Here is a 24,879-nt window from a genome sequence, read left to right as displayed (position 1 = left end):
GCTTTAATGGTTCCAATCCCGGTTGAAAGTCCAACCCCATAGCACTCACACAGAAATCAAATGAAGAAAAGGTGGTAAATCTTCAAAACATCTGACCATTAATTATTGGGGGGGGGGGGGAAATAGTTAAAATACCTAATTTATTGTTCAAACACAAGTATAACATAAAATGCTCAAGTTAATTCTAAAAAGTGACCTTGGTGCCAGAAGGACAAATTTTTTTAAACACTGTTGCTTATGGGATGTGCAGGTTACAGGGAAATACATGTATGCAAGGCATATATTAAGGAATGCAGGGATAACATTTATACAACCAGTTTTATACACAAAGATTAAATGAGCAATCACAGTGAAAAAAATACACTTCACAGAAATAAAGAAACAACACCCTACATATTTAAGTCTGTATATTAATAACTATTTCATGAGAAATTGACAAAATCATTATGACTGAGACATTTATTGAGAATTTTTTTTACAGCAGCTCTGGATGTAGTATCTCTGTTGCCACCAAGTGCAGGCATGAAAGGGATGTCACTGCTGATGTCCATTGATATCATTCATGAAATAGCCAGAATATTGTTTGTGTATGCTTCCAATAAATGTAGTTCTTGATTTAAAAGGACATTACAACATGTCAGTAACATCAACCATCTCTAATCTGGGATATCTTGAAGGATAGGATATCTTGATGGCTGGAAGGCTCATCCTTGCTGATGCTGATGTCCATTGATATCATTCATGAAATAGCCAGAATATTGTGTGTATGCCTCCAATAAATGTAGTTCTTGATTTAAATGGACATGACAACATGTCAGTAACATCAACCATCTCTAATCTGGGATATCTTGAAGGATAGGATATCTTGATGGCTGGAAGCCTCATCCAAATTCCACTGGTGTTCAGTTGCAGGACAGTTGCATGTTTGAGATTTCTGTAATGAAAGAAAGTTGCCCCCACCCTCCCTGAAGAGTTCATTGGCCTCTTTCATAAAAACTATTTTCTGCTTCTTACTGAAATGTATATGCAATACTTATGAAAGAATTATGGCCTGATTGTAAATCTATATTAACTAAAAGTTGTATATGCTTATAACATCTCTTCAAGCCAGGATGACCAATAAACTAGTTTTGTAGGATATGATATTTAGTATTAAGCATATTACATTAGTGTCTCCATCTTTTGTGCACCATTGAATAAATATGTACGTCACCTATTTTTCCATCAGGTTCCATATCGCCTTGCATCAGGTTTAATTTTGAAACAGCACCCAGACATTAGTGGTCTTCACTTACCTGCCTCCCGTGCATCTCAAATTCTTGCAATAAAATTAAAGATGTGGTTCAACCCATACATGCTAAGTAAGCCACCGATGTGTGTCCCTAAATGGATAAGTAAACACTTGGCAACTCATTTGAGATCAGGCCCAAAATAAGTTCTACATAAACCAATTGAACTTAATCCTCTTGCTGCATATGATACTTTAAGGCGCTGACATCTGTTAATTCTGCAGACTTTCACTGTATGTTTGTTGCTCTCTTTGGTACAGTTTAGCCCTTATGTAAGAAAAGAGTGGGAGGACCGAAAATATAGTTGCCTTTGTTGCATTTCATTGGCACCTGCTCTTACTACTTTTTAAAATTTGCCTCTTTTGAGGTATTTTCTCGATGTAAATTAAACCAAGATTCTTCATTTAGACTTTAACTGCAATTTGAGTAAAATTTCAGCATACAGACTAATCATGACAATGGGAAGTGAGTTTTCTTGCTTTTAGTTTTCATTTTGGATTCATTTGTGAAATTGGAGTATGCCTTTCAATTAAGTCTAAATGCAAAACAATGTATTTATACCACTTTGTTAATTCAATAGCATGCTAAAAGACAAAAAGCTCAACAGGGTGAATCTTCCTTCCAGTCATAACTTTCCTCAATCCATCCATCCATTTTATACATCGCGTATCCTCATTATGCTCATTAGAGTCAGATGGAGCTGGAGTCTACCCCAGTTAACTTAAGTTAGGTGGGGTACACCTTAGAATAGTTGCTAGCCAATCACAGGGCAACTGTTTCAACTGAATGTTTTAGTAAAAACAAAGTTTCCAGAAAACAGAAAAATGATTCAGGATAGTGATGATAAATATATTCTTTATTGAGGAGACCCGTAATCATTTGCATCATATTTTATGAGCACTATTTAAAGGTATCTTCGTGGCAGTCTTACTCGGCAGAGTCACTCTAGAAAAAAGGAAAAGGATCAGTCTGTTAAGGAACTAATTCAAAACAACAACAATGCGTAAATATTGCTTTTTACATCACTGCAATTCCACAAACATTACCTTTCCTATATCACGGCTCTTTGCCCTTAGCTTGTTGACCTGGGACTCAGCAATGTCAGCACGCTCCTGAGCCTCCTCCATCTCATGCTGGACCTTCCTGTACCTGGACATGTTAGTGTTGGCCTGCTCCTCCTGTGGTTTAAAAGGGTAACATTCGCAAAGTTACAGTAAAGTTAAGTTATTGCTGCAACTGAGGATGGGAAGAGGCACACAATTTCACTTACAGCCTCCTCAGCTTGTCTCTTATAAGCCTTGACCTTCATCTGCAGTTTATCCACCAGATCCTGAAGCCTGATGCTGTTCTTCTTGTCCTCCTCAGTCTGTAGATAAAACATTCCATAGTTAGCAATGAAATACATTCATGAGCTACAAGTTTAGTTTTTATCGAGCTAGTTGTACAGTACCTGATAAGTCAGCTCCTTTACCCTCCTTTCATATTTGCGGACTCCTTTAATAGCCTCAGCTCCACGTCTCTGTTCTGCATCAACTTCTGATTCAAGCTCACGCACCTATAGGGCGCATGATGTTGTGCATCTGTATTTTACGCTCTATTGGAACTAACATAAATCCTATATCACATTGAAAGTGTGATGTGTTTCTGGGGCTACATGGATGCAGGTTACAGGTCATACCCTAGCCTCCAGTTTCTGAAGTTGCTTCTTGCCACCCTTCATGGCAAGGCTCTCGGCCTCATCAAGACGATGCTGCAGATCCTTGACAGTGAGCTCCAGGTTCTTCTTCATCCTCTCCAGATGAGCACTGGTGTCCTGTTCCTTCTTCAGCTCCTCAGCCATCATGGCAGCCTGAAAATTTACATTTTACTCAAATTAAACTATACCTCACTGATGGCAAACCTCTGCAAAGGAATCCCAGTTGTAAATGAAATGCAATGTCCAGCCCAAGAATGCTTTTTTAATTGAATGTCTTTCCCATAATTTCAATGTTGAGATTTTTTTTCTTATTTCCGTCAAGCTGGTGCAGATGGTAACTCACATCAGTGATAGCCTTTTTGGCCTTCTCCTCAGCATTTCGTGCTTCCTGAACAGCATCGTCAACTTCACCTTGAACCTGGACAAAGTCAGACTCCAGCTTCTTCTTGGTGTTGATAAGGCTGGTATTCTGAATGTGAAAAAGAGTAATGTTAGATCTGTTTTACCTGAAACCGTCTATCTATATTATTGTTTAAGAAGCACAGTTCGGTTTGAATCAGTGAGCATGCACCTGTGAGTGAAGCAGTCCAACACGCTCACTAGCATCAACCAGCTCCTGCTCAGCCACTTTGCGTGCTCTCTCTGTTTGGTCCAGACCAGCTCGAAGCTCCTCGATTTCAGCCAGCATCAGGCCATTTCTGCGCTCTACCATGGCAAACTGCTCCTTCATGTCCTCCTGTCCTCTGATAGCCTCGTCAAGGTGCAATTGGGTATCCTGATAAATAAACGAATTATCATTTCTATGGCCATCAGCATTTCTGATGCAATGATGAGAAGCTCACCTTGAGTTGTCCCTGGATATTCCTCAGTTGTTTCTGGGCTTCAGCAGCCTGTCTGTTGGCGTGGGTCAGTTGAATCTCCATCTCATTCAGGTCTCCCTCCATCTTCTTCTTGATTCTCAGGGCATCATTCCTGCTCCTGACCTCCGCATCAAGAGTGCTCTGCATGGAGTCAATGACTCTCTGGCTGTTCCTCTTGATCGTCTCCATCTCCTCGTCCTTCTCGGCCAGCTTCCTGTCGACTTCACCCTTGACTTGGTTGAGCTCAAGCTGAATGCGGAGAATCTTGGCTTCCTCATGCTCCAGTGTGCCCTGAAGGGAAATATTCAGATAGTGCCTTTGGTTCCCCAAATTACATTTTATCCAGTTGAAAAAATAATCTATTTGGTATCGTAATCCCATCAAATCAAGAGTTTAGAGAGACTCGAACTTTGTTTTACCTCGGCCTCCTCCAGTGCTGACTGGATTTCAGATTTCTCACTCTCGACGGTCTTCTTGGCCTTTTCCAGCTCATGAATGGTCTTTCCACTCTCACCAATCTGTTCAGTCAAGTCAGAGATCTCCTCTGCATATTCATAAACATAATACATTCATTGAAAATTAATTTTGGCAAATTGTCTTTGAAATTAATTTTAAAAAATACCATAAACTTAAGATGACATCGAAATTAAAATTTATTGTGATTTTTGTTTGTCAAAATAGAGATTCTAATTAATATGAGGTCCATCCTCTATGTAGGAATGACTCACGCTGCAGGTTCTTGTTTTCCCTCTTCATGGTCTCCAGCTGATCCAGAGCCTCCTCATAGGAGTTCTTCAACTTGAACAGTTCAGTGCTGAGAGAACGAGCCTCCTTTTGGGATCCTTCCAGCTCTGCCTGGCCCTCCTCAAACTTCTGCTTCCATTCTGCCAGAACCTAGAAATTTTTTTTAGGCTTAGCAATGAGGCACTGTGTTTCACTTGGATCATTTAAATTTTAATTGTTAGTTTACCTTATCAAAGTTCCTCTGCTTCTTGTCAAGGTTGGCCGCCAGAGCATTAGCTCTCTCCACATCAATCATGAGGTCCTCCACCTCACCCTGCAGCCTCTGCTTGGTCTTCTCCAAAGAGGCGCACTTGGAGTTCACAGATTCAGTGGACTCCTCGGCCTCCTGAAGACGCTGGGCAAGCTTCTTCCTGTAACAGGCAATAATTTTTGTTGTCATTTCAAAATTACCTCCTCAGAAAACACTTAAGACATACAGTAAATGTATTGTAGCGAGGTGTCTAAGTTTTACTTACTTGGCCTCCTCCAGCTCCTCAGTGCGCTGGATAGCATCAGTCTCATACTTAGATCTCCACTGTGCGACCTCGCTGTTGGCTTTGGACATTCCTCTCTGCAGTTCAGCTTTAGCTTCCTGCTCCTCTTCGTACTGCTCTCTGAGCAGATCGCAGTCATGACGGGAAGATTGAACAGCGTGGGCCAGAGCATTCTTGGCCTGGTAAGCAGAGAAAGAAATGTGACTTTGTTAAAATAAGTAAGATTTTTTTGTGTACTGATAATATATTCGTGTAGCCCTTTTTGTCATAGCTTATGAATTTATGGTCAAATTAATGAAAGCATTGATGGTTAACAAGTACTGTATCTTAAAGGATTCAGGACACGCATTCACATATACCTTCACTTCCTCCTCAACAAGTCTCTTGAGTTCCTCAATCTGCTGAGTATAGGCCTGTTTGCCCCTGGTCAGTTGGGAAACCAGAGCTTCTTTTTCCTCAAGCTGGCGTGAAAACTCACCTAAGAGGCAAAGTGACAATCAGTTAATAACAATGAAGGCTCACTATACTATAGTATGATGTATTTTGGGTGACCTACCATTCTCAGTTTGGAGCCTTGCCCTCTGTGCATTCATGTCATTCTGCTGACGGATATTCTCATCATATTTGGACTTGAGCTCTGCCAGCTGGTCTTCGAGGGTCCTGGACATTTTTTCCAAGTTACCCTGTCATGAAGAAAGCGTAATGGATTCTCAGTATTTAGCATATTATCATTCAGATATATTTCCCCCCTCATGAAAAAATCTTGCCTTTGCTTTAGCAACAGCCTCCATGTTGCCGGAGAGGTCATCAATTTCCATCTTGTACTCGCTCTTTTCCTTCTCCAGCTTCTGCTTGACACGCTGGAGGTTGTCGATCTGCTCGCCCAGCTCTGCAACGCTGTCAGCCTGCTTCTTGCGGAGAGTGGCTGCTGTAGCCTCATGCTGCAGGGTGGACTCTTCGAGATCACGACGCAGCTTCTGGAACTCGGCCTCGCGCTTCTTGTTCATCTCAATCTGAGCGCCTGTTGCTCCACCGGCTTCCTCGAGCCTCTCACTGATCTCCTCTAGTTCCCTGGAGAGGTCAGCTCTCTGCTTCTCCACCTTGGCTCGAGCTGCCCTCTCAGCCTCAATCTCCTCCTCCAGCTCCTCAATCCGAGCCTAGGTTTGATGATAGTATTGACAAAAAAAGTGTATTACCTCAAACAGTATTAGATCTTCATATATCAAGTCTAATATGTTGATAGATTTACCTGGAGTTCCTTGATTTTCTTCTGGAGTTGAACACCAAGAGACTGTTCATCCTCAATCTTGCTGAGAAGGTGGCTGTTCTCAAATTCTTTCCTTTGAGGAGAAAGGAAAAATACATGTTACAGTATATTTCTGTTTGCATTCGGATTCAGCAGGAAACTCTTAGAGGTTACCATATATTTCTGTCTTACTTCTTGAGTTTTTCATCAGATTGCTGTTTGTCATTCTCGAGATCCATTATGGATTCCTGAGCCAGTTTCAGATCTCCCTCAAGCTTCCTCTTGGCTCGCTCAAGGTCCATGCGGAGCTTCTTCTCTTGCTCCAGTGAGCCCTCAAGCTGTTACATGCCATATTTTGGTTATATAAATGAGTTATGATCTTTAAATGACATAACACCGATGATACTGCTCAAGATTCAGTAACTCATTACGAGGCAAATCTTTTAAGTCAACACAATGGTGTTCTTACATCATCCACTTGCTGTTCCAGCTTTGTCTTGGCCTTGGTCAGAGTGTTGACTTTGTCTTCCTCTGCCTGAAGATCGTCCAGTGTTTGCTGGTGGGCCTCTTGGAGGGCTTTCTTCTCCTTTGTTAACTTGGCAATAGACTCATCTTGAGTAGCCAACTCCTCTGTCAGGTTTTTCACCTGAAATATTGTGACTTTGTTCGTTAAATGTACTTTATTTAGTTAATGGATTAATTTGGAATTTCTGTGTCCATAATAAAAAAACTTGGACCTTGTTTTCAGTGGCATGTTTCTCTTTCTCCACTTTAGCCAAGGTGAGTTCCATATCATCAATATCTTTCTTCAGCTCTGAGCATTCATCCTCCAGCTTCCTCTTCTTAGCTGTAAGCTCAGCATTGATTTCCTCTTCATCTTCCAGTCTCTCCGTTGTTTCTTTGACTTTAGCCTCGAGCTGGATTTTGCTCTTAATGAGCCCCTCACACCTTTCCTCCGCATCTGAAAGGTTCTCACCTTCCTACATGTAAACCATGAATTCATCCAATTATTCATCAGAATATTTTATATTTGTATATAAAAGATAGTTGGCACAGTTGGAGACTGCATTTAGAGCAGGTCCTTGCAAAGCATGTGCTGTACTTTTGACTTACCGCTGCTATTTGCAGTTGCAGGTCATTCTTCTCCTGTAGCAGGGAAACCATTTTCTCCTCCAGTTCTTTCTTTTTAGCCAGTGCAGTAGCCAGGTCTGATTGCATCTTGTCATAATTCTCCTTCATCTGTTGCAGCTCTTTCTCAGTCTCAGCGCTCTTCAGGAGAGGCTTGATCTTGAAATACAGCTTCAGCCATGGCCAGTTTTTCACATTCATGAAGGAACGGAGGTTATACTGGATGCTGAAGATAGATTCTCTGGAAAAAAAAGAAGCATTGGTATTTTATTGCAGTATGTTTTCTTTGGGATTGTTGAAGAATATTAACATTTGATTTTATCTGGAATAAATGAGAACATTTGCATAATAAAGAGCATAGCCATACCTCCTCTCCATCATCTTAACAAATTCTTTCCTCATAACAAATCCTCTGCAGAGAGCCTGAGTCATGGTCACCAGCTCAGCCAGTTTCTCATCTCTCATCTCCTCCAGAGTTCCCAGCAGACCAGCTTTGAAGAACACCTTTGTAATAAAAATATTAGTTGAAAATATATGCACACAACAACTCATAGAACATGTAGTCCCTGTGGCACACCTTTGTGTGGCCAAATTTGTACTGAGTGTGATCCACATCAATGGAGCCCAGCAGTTTCTCTGAAGCCTTCTTGTTGTCAATGAACTGACCTTCAGGGATGACACTGGCATTCAATACTTTATATCTGTGAGACAGGAAGTGTTATGTTGATACTTGGCATTTTATCTTGACTGTAATGTCCCTCATTATACTTTAGTACATTAGAAATGTACCTCTGCTTGAAATCACCATAAAGGATTCTGCTGGGGAAGCCTTTTCTGCAGATTCTGATGCCCTCCAGCACACCGTTACACCTCAGCTGGTGGATGACCAAGAAGTTCTCCATAAGACCTGAATGCAAAAGGTTTTGGTCAATTCTCTCTTTCTTTTCCCGGGTGACAGTTAAAGAAAATGGCTCATCTGTAAACATCTAACCTGGGGTCTTTGATTCGTTGGGAATCAGGCAACGCACAAAGTGAGGATGAGTGCTCCTCAAGTTGGTCATCAGCTTGCCCAGGTTCTCCTGTGAGGTGAAATATGACAATTTTTACATGTCAGCTTGAAATCGTGGAAGCATTAAATGTTTTTGTTTATTTTTTACATTACCCTGAATAGAGCAGAGACAGTCTGGAAAGAACCACCCTTCCTCTTTCCTCCCTTCTTTGCACCACTATCTGTTTTCCAAAACATGTAATTGTGTCACTGTCACTAAGTTATCTGCACTTAATATTTTTCAGCAGCCTTTTGAGCGTAAGCAACGGAGATTATACACATTTCAAGGTCAATCTAATTGCCTGGTGGCAGCAACTGCATGAGCGTCATACCTTCAGCTCCAGCATGGGTAAAATACAACATAGCCAGCAGTTTGTTTGAAGACTTCTGGTAGAGCTGGACAACTGAGTCATTCAGTGGGTCCTTGTTCTTGTCCAACCAGCCACTGATATTGTAGTCCACAGTACCAGCATAGTGAACCAATGAAAAGTGGGCCTCAGCTTTGCCCTTGGCAGGCTTTGGCTTCTCAAAGGCCTTGGTCTTGCCAAGGTGCTGATCATGCAGCTTGTTCTTGAAGGTTGTGTCAGAGGCCTTAGGGAACATGCACTCCTCTTCAAGGATGGAGAAGATTCCCATTGGCTGACGTAAAGTAACAAGCATTAAATTATGTGTCAGACACAAACAAATCAAGTTTTGGAATCAAATTGAATTTGAATCTTGCCTGGGAGATTTGTCTCACCTTCTCAATAAGCTCAATGCAAGCAGCCAAGTCCATACCAAAGTCAATGAATTCCCATTCAATGCCCTCTTTCTTGTATTCCTCTTGCTCAAGGACAAACATGTGGTGGTTGAAGAACTGTTGCAGTTTCTCATTAGTGAAATTGATGCACAGTTGCTCCAAGCTGTTGAACTACAGGATACAGATATATGATTACTCCACTGATATGTTTGTGTGCGTGTGTTTGTTGTGTGTGTGTGTGCGTGTGCGTCTGTGTGTGTGTGTGTGTGTGTGTGTGTGTTTGTGTGTGTGTGTGTGTGTGTGTGTGTGTGTGTGTGTGTGTGTGTGTGTGTGTGTGTGTGTGTGTGTGTGTGCTGATTTGAAGGTTCTGTGACATACATCGAAGATCTCAAATCCAGCGATATCCAACACACCAATGAAGAACTGTCTTGGCTGCTTTGTGTCCAACATCTCATTGATGCGGATGACCATCCATAAGAACATTTTCTCATAGATGGACTTGCACAGAGCTGAGACAGCATTGTGGACCTACAAATTGAATTACTTGTAAAAAAAATAATAATAATTCTCCAGTTCACATGCATATTTAAAATTTTAATATTGATGCTCTTTAACATTTTGGATTTAAATATAATTTTTCTGACCTGTGGGACGGTCTGACCTTTGGTCACCATCTCGTTGCCAACTTTGACTCTGGGGTAGCACAGAGCTTTCAGCATATCAGCGGAGTTCAGACCCGTGAGGTACGCAATTTTATCAGCCACTGATAAAAAGACAGTTATTTGTAATTTGCTTAAGACAGACATAGTATGACCCTTGACACAGTTATTTTTAGCTAATATTACAAGACATACCCTCAGTGCCATCAGGTTCAGCCTGCTCCTCACGCTGCTTCTGCTTGAATTTCATGTTGCCATGATGCATGACAGCACCAGTGAGCTTGTAGATACCCATTTTCTCTTCTCCACTGAATCCCAGGATGTCAATAGCTGTCTGTAATGTACATTAGCCGAGGTTAATAGATTTTAACCATTCTTTCCAGCTCTCGTAAATAAATAAACCTGGATAATAGAATTAAAATGTTGTCCTTACATCTGTTGCGATGAACTCCTCAATGTCATTGATGCTCTTGACAGTAATTTCACCCTGACTGATCATTGGGTAGTCATATGGGTTTGTCGTGATCAGAAGAGCCTCTGGAATAAAGTTGAGGGAACACATGAATCATTTTTTAAACTGACTTTTCGATTTCATTTAATGTGACATACCCAGCAGCTCAGGCTTGTGTCCAGTCATGAGCTGATAGAAGATATGGTAGCTCCTCTCTGCAGACAACTGGAAGGTGACACGGGACTTCTCCAGCAGATCTGACCATTTGTTAGACAAAAAGAAATTCATATGGAGCCAACATTTTGTTTATTGTGTCATTCATGTGGTCAACTGAAAACTCACAAGTTTCAATATCAGCTGAGGCCAGCTTGCCAGTCGTGCCAAAGTGGATTCTGATGAATTTACCCTAAATGTATCATCATTAGTAAATATGTCGGTTGGCTTGTTGACTAAAAATATACAATTGTTAAAGTAGAGTGTTATAATTTGACAACTTACAAAACGAGATGAGTTGTCATTCCTCACAGTCTTGGCATTACCGTAGGCTTCCAGCAGAGGGTTAGCTGCAATAATTTGATCTTCCAGGGAACCCTACAAGGGCATAATTATGCTGTCAACAAAGATTTTTAGTTGACTAACTAATTAGGTTCCATCAAGAGAAGGGCATATGTTCATTTGTATGGTAGCTTTTTGTAGTAATTTTCACCACAGTAGTTTTGTTAACACTGACACATTTTAATTTCTCTGTAAATCCACCTTACATGCCAAATTTATACATATGCAGGAATTGGGTATATGCTAAAAATAATTTTCATTTGGGTCATGCTCTTCTGGGGGAAATTCTCGTTTTACCTGAATTTTCCCAGATTGTGCCTCAGCCTTTTTGGCTCCAGCAACTGCAATTGTTGCAAAGTACTGGATGACACGCTTGGTGTTGACAGTCTTCCCAGCACCGGATTCTCCACTGGGGAAGATAATAATATTTCAGTCCAGTTTCTCAAAGTTTCAAATAAAGTTGTTGTTTTAATGACTTACGTGATGAGGATAGACTGGTTCTCACGGTCTAAAATAAAAGAAGTCGTCAAATATGTTTGATACTAATTGTAGTTTCTACAAGTACAATGTGTCAGGACTTCACGAAATATATTACCAGTGAGCATGGACTGATAGGCATTGTCAGAGATGGAGAAGATGTGGGGTGGAGCTTCAATCCTCTTCTTGCCTCTGTAGGCCACAACAACTTTAGCGTCGTACACAGGAAGCCACTTGTAGGGGTTCACGACGACGCAGAACAGGCCGGAGTAGGTCTGGAATGAGATTGTATTGCTCCCATAAAGCTCCCGCCTATGGCTAATCCGTTGCTTAAATTCAAACTATCCAGGGTAGAAAAGCAGTACACTGGTATCGACTCACGTAAATCATCCATGATGCAAAACGCTCTTTGAGGTTATACAACACAGCAGGCTCATTGAGGTGGGTCATCATGGCCATATCCTCAATTTTATCGAACTTGGGAGGGTTCATGGCATGAATTTCATCTTCTTTGACGGTGACTGTCTGCATTGGAGATGCACCAAAAAAAAAATATTATCGCATCATATGGCATGGACATCTAGCACTGTAAATGATCAGAAGATAAATTATGTCATACAGTACTGCAGTATCTAGTTTTTTTTGTAATTCACCTACCTTTCCAGCAACTCCAAGGACCTCAACGATAGCTTTGCCACCCTCTTTCTTGACGAGTTTACCCTTGACGTACATCTCATCAGGAACAGTCACAAAGAATGCTGTTTTCGCATCAAACGGCGTATTTTGAGCCTCAATCCTCTCCCTCTCTGGTTTGCGGAGGTAAATGGCCGCAGGCCCAAAGCCGTCCATGTCCTTGTCCCCCATGATGGCACCTTATTTGGGACTGAAACAAAGACTAAGCATTACGCTAACAAAGATGTTTGTTCTTATGTACAAGACATTCTTAAAAATTATAATGGTGTTATGTCTGATATTCTGACATCATACCTCACTTAAACAAGTGGGGCGAGTATCTTGGCGGTGGCCTGAAAATAGTGATAAAAATCTAATTGATCATGGTTATCATGCAACGTAGCGCTGAATTTTCATATAGAGATTAAAATCGGTATTGTACATTAAATAATACATTTTAAGAACTTGTAATTTTAGTATATATTTATTTAGCGTCTTAAACAGTTACTTATAGAGTGAGCTGTACTAAGAGCATTGCTGCATCTAAAATCAACAAAAGTATTGTTCAAAGAAGGTCTATTGTTCTAAAGATCTATTCACTGACACTTCAAAATGGTATTACATTAAATCATTCAATAAGACATGCATTAAAAAAAAGCATGCGACTAGATAAACAGCTTACAGCACTAACCTGGGTGAGATGCCTGTCAGTTGTCAGTGGATGTGAAGCGCTTGCTTTTATTTCGGCTGGACATGCCAGGTCAGCAGATGAGCCCAACTCAATTTGGTCAAGTATGTCTGTCATCATCAGAGACATCCTTTGAAACCAGAGCTTTGGTAAAGCTTTTTGTGTCAGAAGATGAAACTGTAAACCAATAATGTCTGCAGTAAAGGACGATGACACATCCAAAATTAAAAGAACGATTGGATATCATTTTTTTGAGCACCTAAAATCTTTGCCCTTATTGAAATACAAATGTCATGGTGTGAAGTTAAGGTTGTTGTTTCAACTCATTGAAATAATATAGTACACATTTTATAGGGACATTTTGTATCACTAAATGAAAAAAACAATTTGTAACTTTATAACACTATAATTTGATTTGGAGGAGACATTGTATGTAATTATCTGCACAGAAATGCTTGAGCTAAGCCAATAAAATGTTGGGTGTGAAAGTAATGTCTGAACAATGTCTCCAAATAGATGATAATGACTATGAATCCATCAACTAGTCTTTAAACCCAGACCTTGCTCCAATAAATACTGGAACAAATTTAGAATCTGACTTACTTGAGAAATATTTATTACACTACTTGACAATGAGCTGCCTTCGTATCTTGCATATTTAAACTGCATACACTCCTTGAAGTCTTGGCGCACTTTGCACAATGGTCATTGCTCCGGACTATTGCGAGATTAGTCATTCGAACTGCTCTAAGTGCTGGAGGACTCTGCATCTTTTTCCACAATTGTCAAAAAAATAATAATAATAATAATTGTACCGGCATTACCAGATAACTAGTAACCCTTTATTGCTCAGTGACTGTTTTTCTCAATGTCTTTCTGTCTCCAAAGTGTTCTTTGCCAATTGACCGTCTGTTGTCATACTAGAGCGGCTCCAACTACCGGAGACAAATTCCTTGTGTGTTTTCTGGACATACTTGGCAAATAAAGATGATTCTGATTCTGATAAGTGGCCAACAATTTTGAACCCAACAGGTTCTGGATATAGTTGCAGAACACTTGTACTTCTCATCTGCTTCTAATAAAACCAAAGAGAAGATATTAAGTTCAAGTTCTCATTACACCAGCCCTTAAAAGGAATTGTGGAACATTTGCCAACTAGACCTATATTAAGTCCCACTCAGATGTCAAGAGCTTCATCCTTGGAATGCATTTGACTCTAAGGATGAGGTTGAGATGGAAAGTCGCTGCCCTTGTAAAACTATACGACTCTGGTTTGGAGACGCTGTGGGCTCCTAATTTGAGTTCCAACTGGCTCAAAGTTCTTGGATGAGTATGATTGTTACACGTGTAAAAATAAATCTTAAACCAACAAAATATTGGCTTATGAACAAGAACTTCCTTAGTTGAAACGCACTGTCGGTAGGCCATCTGTTCCATGATTTAGGAATATCATTTTGGCCAAAACCTACAAAATGACTTGGATTTCCACTCTCTGACAGTCGAGATGGACCAAGATGATAAATTGACAACATGTCTACAATGTGCTGTGGAGTCAGCTCTTCCGCTGTTTATTGAACAAATTGTTTTTAAATTGTACTTGGGAAAAATTGAACAAGAGGATTTTACAATACTCTACTGGGATTATGGGCTCTCTTTTTTTGTTTGTCCAAGTCAGAACAACTAGGGTTTCGTCGCAATTTATTTATTTTTAAATGTACTTTAAAGTCTACATTATCAAACCTTTCACATGATAGTTATCATCATAAGAAGTAGAAAGCTATATTATTCATTTGTATATTTATAGCTGTTAAGGTTTGTGTATTAAACAAGGGTCAGCCAATTCTAGACAGCATTAAATGCACAAGCAAAGCCGTATTAAATCTAATAACATCCAGTTATAATTTACTTTATCAGAAAGGTTTTAATTTAATAATATGGTCGTTTTTTTGTGTGTATCGTTTTAGATTTGGTTAAAAAAGGGTGGATTTTGAATTATCTTTTGTCTCGGGTCACGTTTTATTACGCAGATTAATCTAATGAAGGGTCTGGTATAGTGTAAACAGTATAATCTAAAGAGAATGTGTCCCATAAAGGCATATGATTATGGCCAGGTATGTGTCAAAATTCTGTGTCTATTAATTGTGACAAATAACAAGGAGGGACAAAAAACAGAGGCTGATACATATCGACAGTGATACTCTTCAGACCGCATATGCGTGCTGGATTTCATATATGCTGGATCGGGAGCCAATTCCAAAGGTTGACAAATATGAGCAAGTGTGCCTCTGCCTATCTATTTGTGGACACTTGTGACATCCATTTATTTCTGTTTCTTCTTTTGAATAGTTGTAAACATTCATTCATTCTATAATGTTGCCAGCATTAATATTATATGGGTTTTACCAGCCAGGTGAATCGTAAACGGCGGGTTAGGGGAGGCATTTAACATTTGACCCAAAACAACCTTTGGCCTCAGACAGTTTGAGTGACAGTTAACACAAGGGCAGTATCCCATCCCCTTTGACAAGGAATGTACTGACTCTGACTGATTATTAAATGTATGTATCTTATGTTACAGCCAAATGTGCTGAAACACACAGTAACCATCCAATGGAAAGTATATACTACCCACTTTTAATCAAGTTTATTTTTTTCTTCCAAAATAACATTTTACTTAAAATGAATACAATACTAAAACGATGCTTTTAAATACGTGTGTGGATGTTTAGTACAGAAAGACAGTACAAAAATAAATAGAAGTTTTTATTTATTTTATGAACCTGGAGGAAAGCATTTAAATGCTTTTCCCCAGATTCAAGTTTATGTATGTATGTATGTATTTATGTACAGTGGGTAAGGAAAGTATTCAGAACCCCTTAAATCTTTCAATCTTCGTTATATTGCAGCCATTTGCTAAACTCGTTTAAGTTCATTTCTCCCCCTCATTAATGTACACACAGCATCCCATATTGACAGAAAAAAACTGAAATTTTTGCAGATTTATTAAAAAAGAAAAACCGAAATATCACACAGCCACAAGTATTCAGACCCTTTGCTGTGACACTTTCTTCTGATCATCCGTGAGATGGTTTGACACCTTCATTGGAGTCCAGCTGTGTTTGATTATACTGATTGGACTTGATTAGGAAAGCCACACACCTGTCTATATAAGAGCTTACAGTTCACAGTGCAGGTCGGAGCAAATGAGAATCATGAGGTCAAAGGAACTGCCTGAAGAGCTCAGGGACAGAATTGTGGCAAGGCACAGATCTGGCCAAGGTTACAAAAAAAAAAAAAAAAAAAACTGCTGCACTTAAGTTCCTAAGAGAACAGTGGCCTCCATAATACTTAAATGGAAGATGTTTGGGACGACCAGAACCCTTCCTAGAGCTGGCCGTGCGGCCAAACTGAGCAATCGGGGGAGGAGAGCCTTGGTGAGAGAGTTAAAGAAGAACCCAAAGACCCAGCCAGACCCCTGACTTAAACCCAATTGAGCATCTCTGGAGAGGCCTGAAAAGGGCTGTCCAACGTTCACCGTCCAAACTGACAGAACTGGAGAGGATCTGAAAGGAGGAATGGCAGATGATCCCCAAATCCAGGTGTGAAAAACTTGTTGCATCATTCCCAAAAAGACTCATGGCTGTATTAGCTCAAAAGGGTGCTTCTCCTAAATACTGAGCAAAGAGTCTGAATACTTATGGCTGTGTGATATTTTAGTTTTTTTTTCTTTTAATAAATCTGGAAAAATCTGGAAATCAATTTTTTTCTGTCAATATGCGGTGTTGTGTGTACATTAATGAGGGAAAAAAAGAACTTCAACGATTTCAGCAAATGGCTGCAATATAACAAAAGAACGAAAAATTTAAAGGAGTCTGAATACTTTCCGTACCCACTGTATGTATGTGTGTATTTTAGATAGTTACCGGGAACAAAATAACTGCATACATCCTTAATAATCCTGGTCAAGAAAGAGTGGAACCATACATGAATAGAATGTATTTTGTGTGAAAATCGCGATTACGTTCTCTTCACTTGCGCGGTGCCGAATGCGGAAGTACTACAGATGAACTACCCAGAGATTTTCTAAGAGAGAAGACGTCTAATTTAGTCGTTTCTTTATTGGTGTCGACGTAGTTAATGGCTGAGTGAAATCTAATGGGGAAAAAAATGCCTCAATAAAAAAATATTTATTTTATAGATATAAATTCACCATAAAGGTTTATCACGACTGATTTTTGGTATTTGGGGATGCAAAGTAACGTGTTACGACAGACGGAATGACTTTACAGCTTTCACCAAATTCACTTATCATTGGCTCAAAGGGAAACACGTGACCCTTAGTTTGCCAGTGGACGCATTCATATCTCCTCGTTTGGAAGTTCTCTGATATACACGCTCTGGGAAATTAGCTAGCTAGCATTAGCTAAAGCGAACAGTAATATTTCACATTGAGTCCGCCATTTACCATGGTAGAAATGCCGTCGCTAAATGGAAAACAAGATGTTATATTTGTAAGTTTTCATTTAAATATGCTGTTTATCTAAATGTGGTATACAACTGCTCGGTTGATACGGCCTAAGAGTAAGGCTTTGCACGACTGCTAGTCTTGCTATGTGCGACGTTGATGAAGTTAACTTATTGTTATGAACAATGTTTTCTGACTGCACATTTTGGCTATTGAATGCATTTTGTACGTGTTCTTATGTCGTGTACAATCGCGCTAATCGATCAATTGTATGTAAGAGTACGTGAAAACAGTCGTTGTGATGACGGTACACTTGGAGAGATTCGAGCTAACTTGTGTTCTTGCCATTGCTTTTTCAACCTAATGTGCGATTCAATTTCCTGCCTTTTTAGGAGGACGACGATCTTCCGTATGAAGAGGAAATTATCAGAAATCCATATTCAGTCAAGTGCTGGATGCGTTACATCGAGTTTAAACAGAATGCGGCCAAATCCGTCCTCAATATGATCTATGAAAGGGCTCTGAAAGAGCTACCTGGAAGGTAAATATGTTCTTCAGAGATCCATTGCTTATACATTGTCTTACTTGTCTGGAATATATTTATGTCAAAGATCAACATATATGGCGCTCTAACGCTCTTTAACTACCCTTTCCCACAGTTATAAACTATGGTACAATTACCTGAGGGAGAGGAGGAAACAAGTCAAAGGGAAATGTATCAATGAACCAGTTTATGAAGAAATCAACAACTGCCATGAAAGAGCACTAGTGTTTATGCACAAGGTGATAACTATGTTAAAAAGCCAAATATTGGATTTAGCTTGTTTTTAATATATAAAGGTGTTTTTTTTTTTTTTTAAGTTGTGCGTCTGTCGATTGTGACTCCAGATGCCAAGGATATGGATCGATTATTGCCAGTTCCTGGTGTTGCAGTGTAAGATCACAAGGAGTCGGCGATCATTTGACCGTGCACTCCGAGCGCTTCCTGTTACTCAGCATCCACGCATCTGGCCTCTCTATCTTCGCTTCGTCCGAAGCCTGCCTCTGCCAGAGACGGCTATACGAGTCTACCGCAGATACCTTAAGGTACTGACTAGGAAGAGTTGCCGTTATCTGCCGCATTTGTTTAGAAATGTTTTTTTTTTTTTTTTTTTTTTTTTAAATTGCCAAATTGTGTATGTGCAGCTTTCCCCAGAGAATGCAGAGAATTACATTGAGTACTTAAAATCTGTTGGGCGCCTGGATGAAGCTGCTGTGCGTCTCGGGGCTGTTGTCAATGATGAAAGCTTTGTCTCCAAAGAAGGCAAATCTAACTATCAGGTAAATTTTTTTTTTTTTTTTTTTTTTCTTCATTCTCTGGTAAATGACACAAATATTTGAATCCAACATGACAAATTTATATTATATTATCGTTATTTTTTTTTTTTTCTTGATGCAGTTGTGGCACGAGTTATGCGACCTGATTTCACAGAACCCCGACAAGGTGACTTCTCTAAATGTTGGCGCCATCATCCGGGGTGGGCTCACTCGCTTTACAGACCAGCTCGGCAAGCTTTGGTGCTCCTTAGCTGATTATTACATCAGGAGCGGCCTCTTTGAGAAGGTTTGTAGACAAATAACTGTCCAAAGCTTACAACTCTGGATATTTGATACCATTATTTCCTCAGATAACTGTCTTCGCTCTAATAGACAACTCCTTGAATAAATAAATGCTACCTGGAAGTCATTACCACGGCACATAATGGCTATAGACATGGCATCTGTAAAGCTGACTTGGATGCAGTTTATGGGAAAGTGCTTTACACATTGATCCCAAAAAGAATTTTGCGTTTGAAAATGACTCAGCCCCAAAATACAGTAAATACACTGGGAAAGAAGAATGTAACTTTCTTATCATATCTTGCAGGCCCGTGATGTGTATGAGGAGGCCATTCTTACCGTGGTAACTGTCAGGGATTTCACACAAGTCTTTGACAGTTACGCTCAGTTTGAGGAGAGCATGATCGCAGCCAAGATGGAGACAACCTCCGAGTTGGGCCAGGACGAAGAGGGTTCGTGTGGAGTCGTGGGAAACGGACAACATCCCAAGTTTACTTTGTCCGTTTGTTCACTTTGTCCTTCGCTCCCTAGAGGACATCGACCTAGAGCTTCGACTCACCCGCTTTGAGGAACTGATAGCACGACGACCTCTTCTTCTGAACAGTGTACTGTTGCGCCAGAACCCCCACAATGTCCATGAGTGGCACAAACGTGTAAAACTGTACGAGGGCGTTCCACGACAGGTGAGTTTGTGTAGGTTGCCGCCCACCCGACAAAAATAGTTGCTGTGCGCCGAATGCCGCAGCGGTCATCTCTCGTGATTGGTCCTTTTTAGTCACATCCTATGATGACGTAGTCAGCGTGCCCCTTGGTTCTACATACATCTACGTCGCCGCCTTCTCGACCGATTTTGCAGCATATTTAAACGTATCATCTGGTCATCTAGGTCCATTTGTTCTGTCGCGGTCGCCATTGTTATTACTGAAAGGAAAGTAAAAACGGTTACTGGAAACGGCCCCCAAACAAATGCAGAGGAAACTCCACCCTGTGGTGTCCTATCAAATACCAGCCGTACCGACACCCCCGACTTGGAGGAGAACTGCAGCACACTTTCAAAACAGCGTGCGTGGGTTGCGCTCGAGTATAAAGGCAAACTATGCGAGGGACAGCCGCAATTACGTCAGCGAGGTCGCCGTCCGCTCGAGTATAAAAAAGCATTTAGAAGTGCCCCAAATTACGAGCCGCCGAGTTGATTATTTTTTATTTTTTGCTTTGTGTTGTGAGCCCAAATTTTATTTTGGAGTGAGATTTGGATACACAGCTTGCTTGAGTGAAGTGGGGGTAAAAAAAAAGGACAAGGCAAATACAAAATGAAAACATTTGCAAGAAGCAGGCACTAACATGCAGACAAACTGCTCCTAACGAGGCTACGCCCCCTTAAGGGCACACAGCAACAACGAATGCAGTCAAGCCCCGTTATTGGTGGGGTGTAGGGAGCGAGCCCTGCCTGACTCCCCCGCCCTCCACAAAAAAGAGGCTTGTTATTTACATTGTGTGTCAGTACTTTGGCAATACATGACTTACATATGTGCACGTCCCATCCTCTACAGATCATCAACACGTACACAGAGGCAGTGCAGACCGTTGATCCCCTGAAAGCCACTGGGAAGCCTCACACGCTTTGGGTCACGTTTGCAAAATTCTATGAGGAAAATGAACAGCTGGATGATGTAAGTAGTAGTTCATAAAGCCTGTAAAATTCTCAATGGACCACCTGTGTAGGGGGGGGGGGGAATGTAATGTACAATACTTGGTGTCATTTAGGCCAGGACCATCTTTGAGCGGGCCACCAAAGTGAACTACAAGCAGGTGGACGACCTGGCCACAGTGTGGTGCGAATATGGAGAGACGGAACTCCGGCACGAGAACTACGAGCAGGCACTGAGGATACTTAGGGTGAGAAATGCCTTTTCATTCCGGATGAAATTAGTAAAATAGTCGAAGCGAGTCAATAGTACAGTGTTGCCATGCTATATTGCATATTTTTGGGGGGTGGGACATTTTTAAAAAGTGTTTTGATAAGTTTAAATGTTTTTTAAGTGTGTGTGTGTATGTGTGTGGGGTAAAACCATAATTTATTTATACGGTCTCTATTTTATGGATTTTCCCACATTGCAGGTGGTTCTGGAATCGAAGTCCCGCGATGAACGGGGGTTTACTGTATAAGCTCTTAAAATCACTCACACATTTGGTGTTCTTGTATACTATTCATTTGATGAATATAGAAAGCCACAGCCATCCCCTCCAAGAAGGCTGAGTACTTTGATGCCTCTGAGCCGGTCCAAAACAGAGTCTACAAGTCTTTGAAGGTCTGGTCCATGTTAGCAGACTTAGAAGAGAGTCTTGGCACGTTCCAGGTATGTATCTGTATGTCTTTTGGATTGTTCATCAATACATACAGTAAAGTACCTCTATTTCTGGTAATTGTAAACATTTTGTCTAATTCCTCTCTCCCTCCAGTCTACAAAAGCAGTGTATGACCGCATTATTGACCTGCGCATTGCCACGCCGCAGATCGTCATCAACTATGCCATGTTCCTTGAAGAGCACAACTACTTTGAGGAGAGCTTTAAAGTAAAAACATAGCTATGGAAATGTTTTAGTCACTGAACCATCAATTCTGGTGTCTGTTGAATGAATCACCCTTTTTCTCCAGGCGTATGAGCGTGGCATCGCCCTCTTCAAGTGGCCAAACGTTTATGACATCTGGAACACTTACCTCACCAAGTTCATTGACCGATACGGAGGCAAGAAGCTGGAGCGAGCCAGAGATCTATTCGAGCAAGCCGTCGATGGCTGCCCTGCCAAATTTGCAAAGAGTGAGTAGCTTTTTAAAAATCGTCAATCATCGTTCACATTGTTAGATCCAATTTGATACTCACCGTGCACGACCTGCCAGCCATCTACCTGCTGTATGCCAAGCTGGAGGAGGAGTACGGACTGGCACGCCACGCCATGGCGGTTTATGAAAGAGCAACGGAGGCGGTAGAAAATGAGGAGAGACACCAGATGTTCAATATCTACATCAAGAGAGCGGCTGAAATATATGGCGTCACGTACACCAGGGCCATTTACCAGAAGTCTATTGAGGTACATTCAGCGGTCAATGACCTGAGTACTAGAGATGCACCGATACCGCTTTTTTTCAAACCGAATACAACTACTAACATTTGAGTACTCGTTGGTACCGATACTTTATAATGCTATTTATTACATATTGCAATTATGAGAAAAATGTTTTCTTTTAGTCAAATATTGGTAAACATTTTTAAACGTAGCCTGTAACACAAGGTATTTCATTTGTGTTGTCTCAGTCTGAACACTAGGGGCCGCTAAAGCATTCAAATACAAGTAATGATCCCTCTACTAATTAATTTTATGATACTATACAGAAAGAGAGAACAACACTCTTATTTACAAGGTGTCCCTGGCCTGAACGCAGTTCACGCAGCCATTACGGCAGTGCCAGTGAAAACAAGAATTGCATTTATTACACAAGCAAAGGGGTGACAAATAACAGAAAGAAACAAGATCCAACGAAACTGACACAGAGATTCATTGTTACCTGCAACACCGTTTCTTCTGCATAATACATAAACAACTCCAAACTGGTTGAATGTGGAAAAAGTGCGTTTCCGTCTGCAAAATGCCACTTCTAAGGCAACACAGATCCCAGGCTGGGTTCATCAGTAACGAAAGCTGTTATGAGCACATTACACAAAAATGCAAAGCACCAATATGAACATCTAATTATTTTTTAAATACACTTGACGCACCACTGTGCATGTGGAGTAGCACGTGCGACAGGGCTCACGCAGTTCTTGCCAGGTGGCGGTCGCCTCAGTCGCAAGCAGAGTTAAGTTAATCGATGATTAACAAAAAATGATTTCATGCATGTCCTTTAAAGTGTCTCCACACGGCTGACATGGCTTCTACCTGGAAGGTATCCACCAGGCTGCTGAAGTCGTATCAGATGTAGTATCTGAGACTTTTTACGAGTACCGATACTGTACAGACATGCAGAATCGGTGCATCCCTAATAAGAACAATGTTACTGTACTTGCTGTAGTGGGTAAACTCCCCCCCCCCTTATTTCTCCAGGTACTCCCTGATGAGCATTCCAGGGACATGTGCTTGCGATTCGCCGACATGGAGAGCAAACTGGGCGAAATCGATCGGGCCAGAGCCATCTATTCCTACTGCTCCCAGATCTGCGACCCCAGGGTAAGAGCAGCCGCCTCCCGCTGCGTGTCCCTTTTCTGCCAATGATTTTCACATGTATTCAGTTAATTTCCCCCCCCCACCCGTTAGGTCACAGCTGTTTTCTGGCAGACGTGGAAGGAATTTGAGATACGTCACGGAAACGAGGACACCATTCGAGAGATGCTGCGAATCAAGCGCAGCGTCCAGGCTACTTACAATACGCAGGTCAACTTCATGTCCTCTCAGATGCTGAAGGCCACAACAAGCTCTACAGGCACTGGTAAGACAACTACTAGTGGTCTTTGTCAATCCTTGGGCAGATCTGAGAATGCTCTTAGTTCGTAATTGATCATTAATTGTCTCCACTTTTTTGTGTGTCCAGTGTCAGATCTTGCTCCAGGCCAGTTGGGAATTGACGACATGAAGATGTTGGAGCAGAAAGCGCAGGAGCTTGCAGCAGAGGCAGCACAGGATAAACCCAAGCCAAAAGAAAAGATTCTTTTTATTAGGTATTTCCTTATGTGGTATTCCTATAAACCTATAAGAATTTTAATAGATTTTAAAATGTATACAAAAGGAACTTATTAACCTTATTTTCTACATGTGCAGGAGTGACACATCTCGCAGCGAGTTGGCCGAGCTCGCCAAGCAAGCCAATCCAGATGAGATAGATATCGATGATGAGGATGAGGACGATGGGCAAGGCCCGGAGGGTGAGTGATACGACAGGCCTCAAAAATTTGTTTTTAAACTTGATTTCATCCAGAACAACATGCGTTTTGTTTCCCCTTCTTTCCCTCACTTACAGAGGTGCAGCTGGAACAGAAGAGCGTCCCCGCTGCTGTCTACGGAGGCCTGAAAGATGATTGAGCAAGCGCTCTCAAGAACACTTACTGACTTTTGTAACAACGGAGTCATTTCTACTCGTATAATAAACTAAAAACTTGTGAATTTGTGTATATTCTTGCATTCACCCCTCTGTCAATTGAATGTAATGTGTGATGACAACATGGCTCCCATCTTTTGCTTAGATAAAATAAGATGCACTTCTTAGTGATGACCAGAGTAGGTCAGGCTTTCTCAAGTGATGTATGTAGTTGAGCAATCGAACAGTCCTGGAAGAAATAATTGTTTAGGTAAATTGAACTCTGTCATATACTGTTAAAAAGTCTGTCCTTTAACAAATAATACAATGTGTATTTGTACTTATATTTTTGCATAATGTCATGAAAAGTTACAAAAATAAAGACTGGTAACAGCCTTGCATTTTTGCAACATTGATGTAATCAAAGAGGTTAAACCTTATATCCCTGATTTTCAGTGATATCACACATACCACACATTTAAATATCTCCTCGAATTTCTGAAATATTTTTTTTCTTTACCAAATATACCATTATTGCATTCCTTAGAGGCACAGTCAATGTAGGCTGGACTTTTGTCTTTTTTCCAAAGGTACCAACAAGGGGAGAAATATTTTCATAATTAGATTAACATAGTTGAAAGGTAATCCTCTTAGAAAGTTACTGCAGTGGGATGCAAGTGGAACAACATCATGTGATGAGGGAGCCTTGACATTTGCTTTCCTGTGGAGGGAGTGCCACTGGAAACAAGCCTTCAAAACAACTGGAAGAAAAAGAAAAAAAAAATCAAATTTTTAAATAAATCTCTAAATAATATTATTTAGGGGGGGGGGGGAGTTTGCAAAATAAGCAATAAATTATGTTGTATCATTTAAAAAAAAAGCACTAAATATGGGGCCCGGTTTGCCAATAAAACTCACTCTTCCCTCTCTTACTGTTGGACCAATTAAAAGCACTGGTGTGA

General features: G+C 40.7%; 2 protein-coding genes across 3 annotated transcripts; one reads left to right on the top strand and one right to left on the bottom strand.

The window, feature by feature from the left end:
• Positions 1–2,157: 2,157 nt before the first annotated feature.
• On the bottom strand, positions 2,158–12,809 carry LOC133414433 (myosin heavy chain, fast skeletal muscle-like). Its single transcript, XM_061699783.1, has 41 exons — positions 12,789–12,809; positions 12,413–12,450; positions 12,083–12,308; positions 11,807–11,950; positions 11,544–11,700; positions 11,429–11,456; positions 11,246–11,357; positions 10,892–10,984; positions 10,736–10,799; positions 10,552–10,650; positions 10,376–10,479; positions 10,138–10,276; positions 9,928–10,046; positions 9,662–9,811; positions 9,284–9,454; positions 8,877–9,183; positions 8,659–8,726; positions 8,488–8,575; positions 8,286–8,403; positions 8,074–8,197; positions 7,864–8,000; positions 7,482–7,737; positions 7,106–7,348; positions 6,838–7,014; positions 6,561–6,706; positions 6,372–6,462; positions 5,890–6,279; positions 5,679–5,805; positions 5,482–5,600; positions 5,105–5,301; positions 4,816–4,999; positions 4,574–4,739; positions 4,265–4,389; positions 3,828–4,136; positions 3,557–3,760; positions 3,329–3,454; positions 2,968–3,138; positions 2,740–2,844; positions 2,560–2,655; positions 2,336–2,467; positions 2,158–2,234 (listed from the first exon to the last, which is right to left on the bottom strand). Exons 3-41 carry the CDS (start codon positions 12,287–12,289, stop codon positions 2,217–2,219), a joined length of 5,811 nt encoding a protein of 1,936 aa, XP_061555767.1. The 5' UTR covers positions 12,290–12,308; positions 12,413–12,450; positions 12,789–12,809; the 3' UTR covers positions 2,158–2,216.
• A 4,330-nt stretch (positions 12,810–17,139) lies between these two features.
• Positions 17,140–24,307, top strand: xab2 (XPA binding protein 2). 2 transcript variants are annotated; one of them, XM_061700258.1, is made up of 19 exons: positions 17,140–17,296; positions 17,643–17,791; positions 17,910–18,033; positions 18,139–18,336; positions 18,436–18,570; positions 18,689–18,853; positions 19,157–19,301; positions 19,381–19,532; positions 20,400–20,519; positions 20,614–20,745; positions 21,075–21,206; positions 21,310–21,423; positions 21,506–21,668; positions 21,749–21,939; positions 22,951–23,073; positions 23,161–23,332; positions 23,435–23,561; positions 23,662–23,765; positions 23,861–24,307. In XM_061700258.1, the coding sequence occupies exons 1-19, from the start codon at positions 17,252–17,254 to the stop codon at positions 23,920–23,922; spliced, it is 2,553 nt and encodes an 850-aa protein (XP_061556242.1). In that variant the 5' UTR covers positions 17,140–17,251; the 3' UTR covers positions 23,923–24,307. The 2 variants fall into 2 exon arrangements, with proteins under 2 accessions (XP_061556242.1, XP_061556243.1); XM_061700259.1 differs by lacking the exons at positions 17,140–17,296; positions 17,643–17,791 and having other exon boundaries at positions 17,943–18,033; positions 18,112–18,336.
• Positions 24,308–24,879: the final 572 nt, after the last annotated feature.

This window comes from Phycodurus eques, chromosome 16 (genome assembly GCF_024500275.1).
Source record: "Phycodurus eques isolate BA_2022a chromosome 16, UOR_Pequ_1.1, whole genome shotgun sequence".
NCBI lineage: Eukaryota > Metazoa > Chordata > Actinopteri > Syngnathiformes > Syngnathidae > Phycodurus > Phycodurus eques.
Note: the sequence above shows the minus strand (reverse complement) of the source record. Positions and strands in the feature narration are given on the sequence as shown.

Excerpts from the sequence above, each read along its gene's own strand:
- xab2 (XM_061700258.1), top strand. The coding sequence starts at position 17,252 with ATGGTAGAAATGCCGTCGCTAAATGGAAAACAAGATGTTATATTT. Across the intron at positions 19,302-19,380 it reads GTTGGGCCAGGACGAAGAGG|AGGACATCGACCTAGAGCTT; the intron begins GTTCGTGTGGAG and ends TTCGCTCCCTAG. Across the intron at positions 21,669-21,748 it reads CCCTGCCAAATTTGCAAAGA|CCATCTACCTGCTGTATGCC; the intron begins GTGAGTAGCTTT and ends ACGACCTGCCAG.
- LOC133414433 (XM_061699783.1), bottom strand. The coding sequence starts at position 12,289 with ATGGGGGACAAGGACATGGACGGCTTTGGGCCTGCGGCCATTTACCTC. Across the intron at positions 11,701-11,806 it reads TTGCATCATGGATGATTTAC|ACCTACTCCGGCCTGTTCTG; the intron begins GTGAGTCGATAC and ends ATCTCATTCCAG. Across the intron at positions 9,455-9,661 it reads CTGGATTTGAGATCTTCGAT|TTCAACAGCTTGGAGCAACT; the intron begins GTATGTCACAGA and ends TGTATCCTGTAG.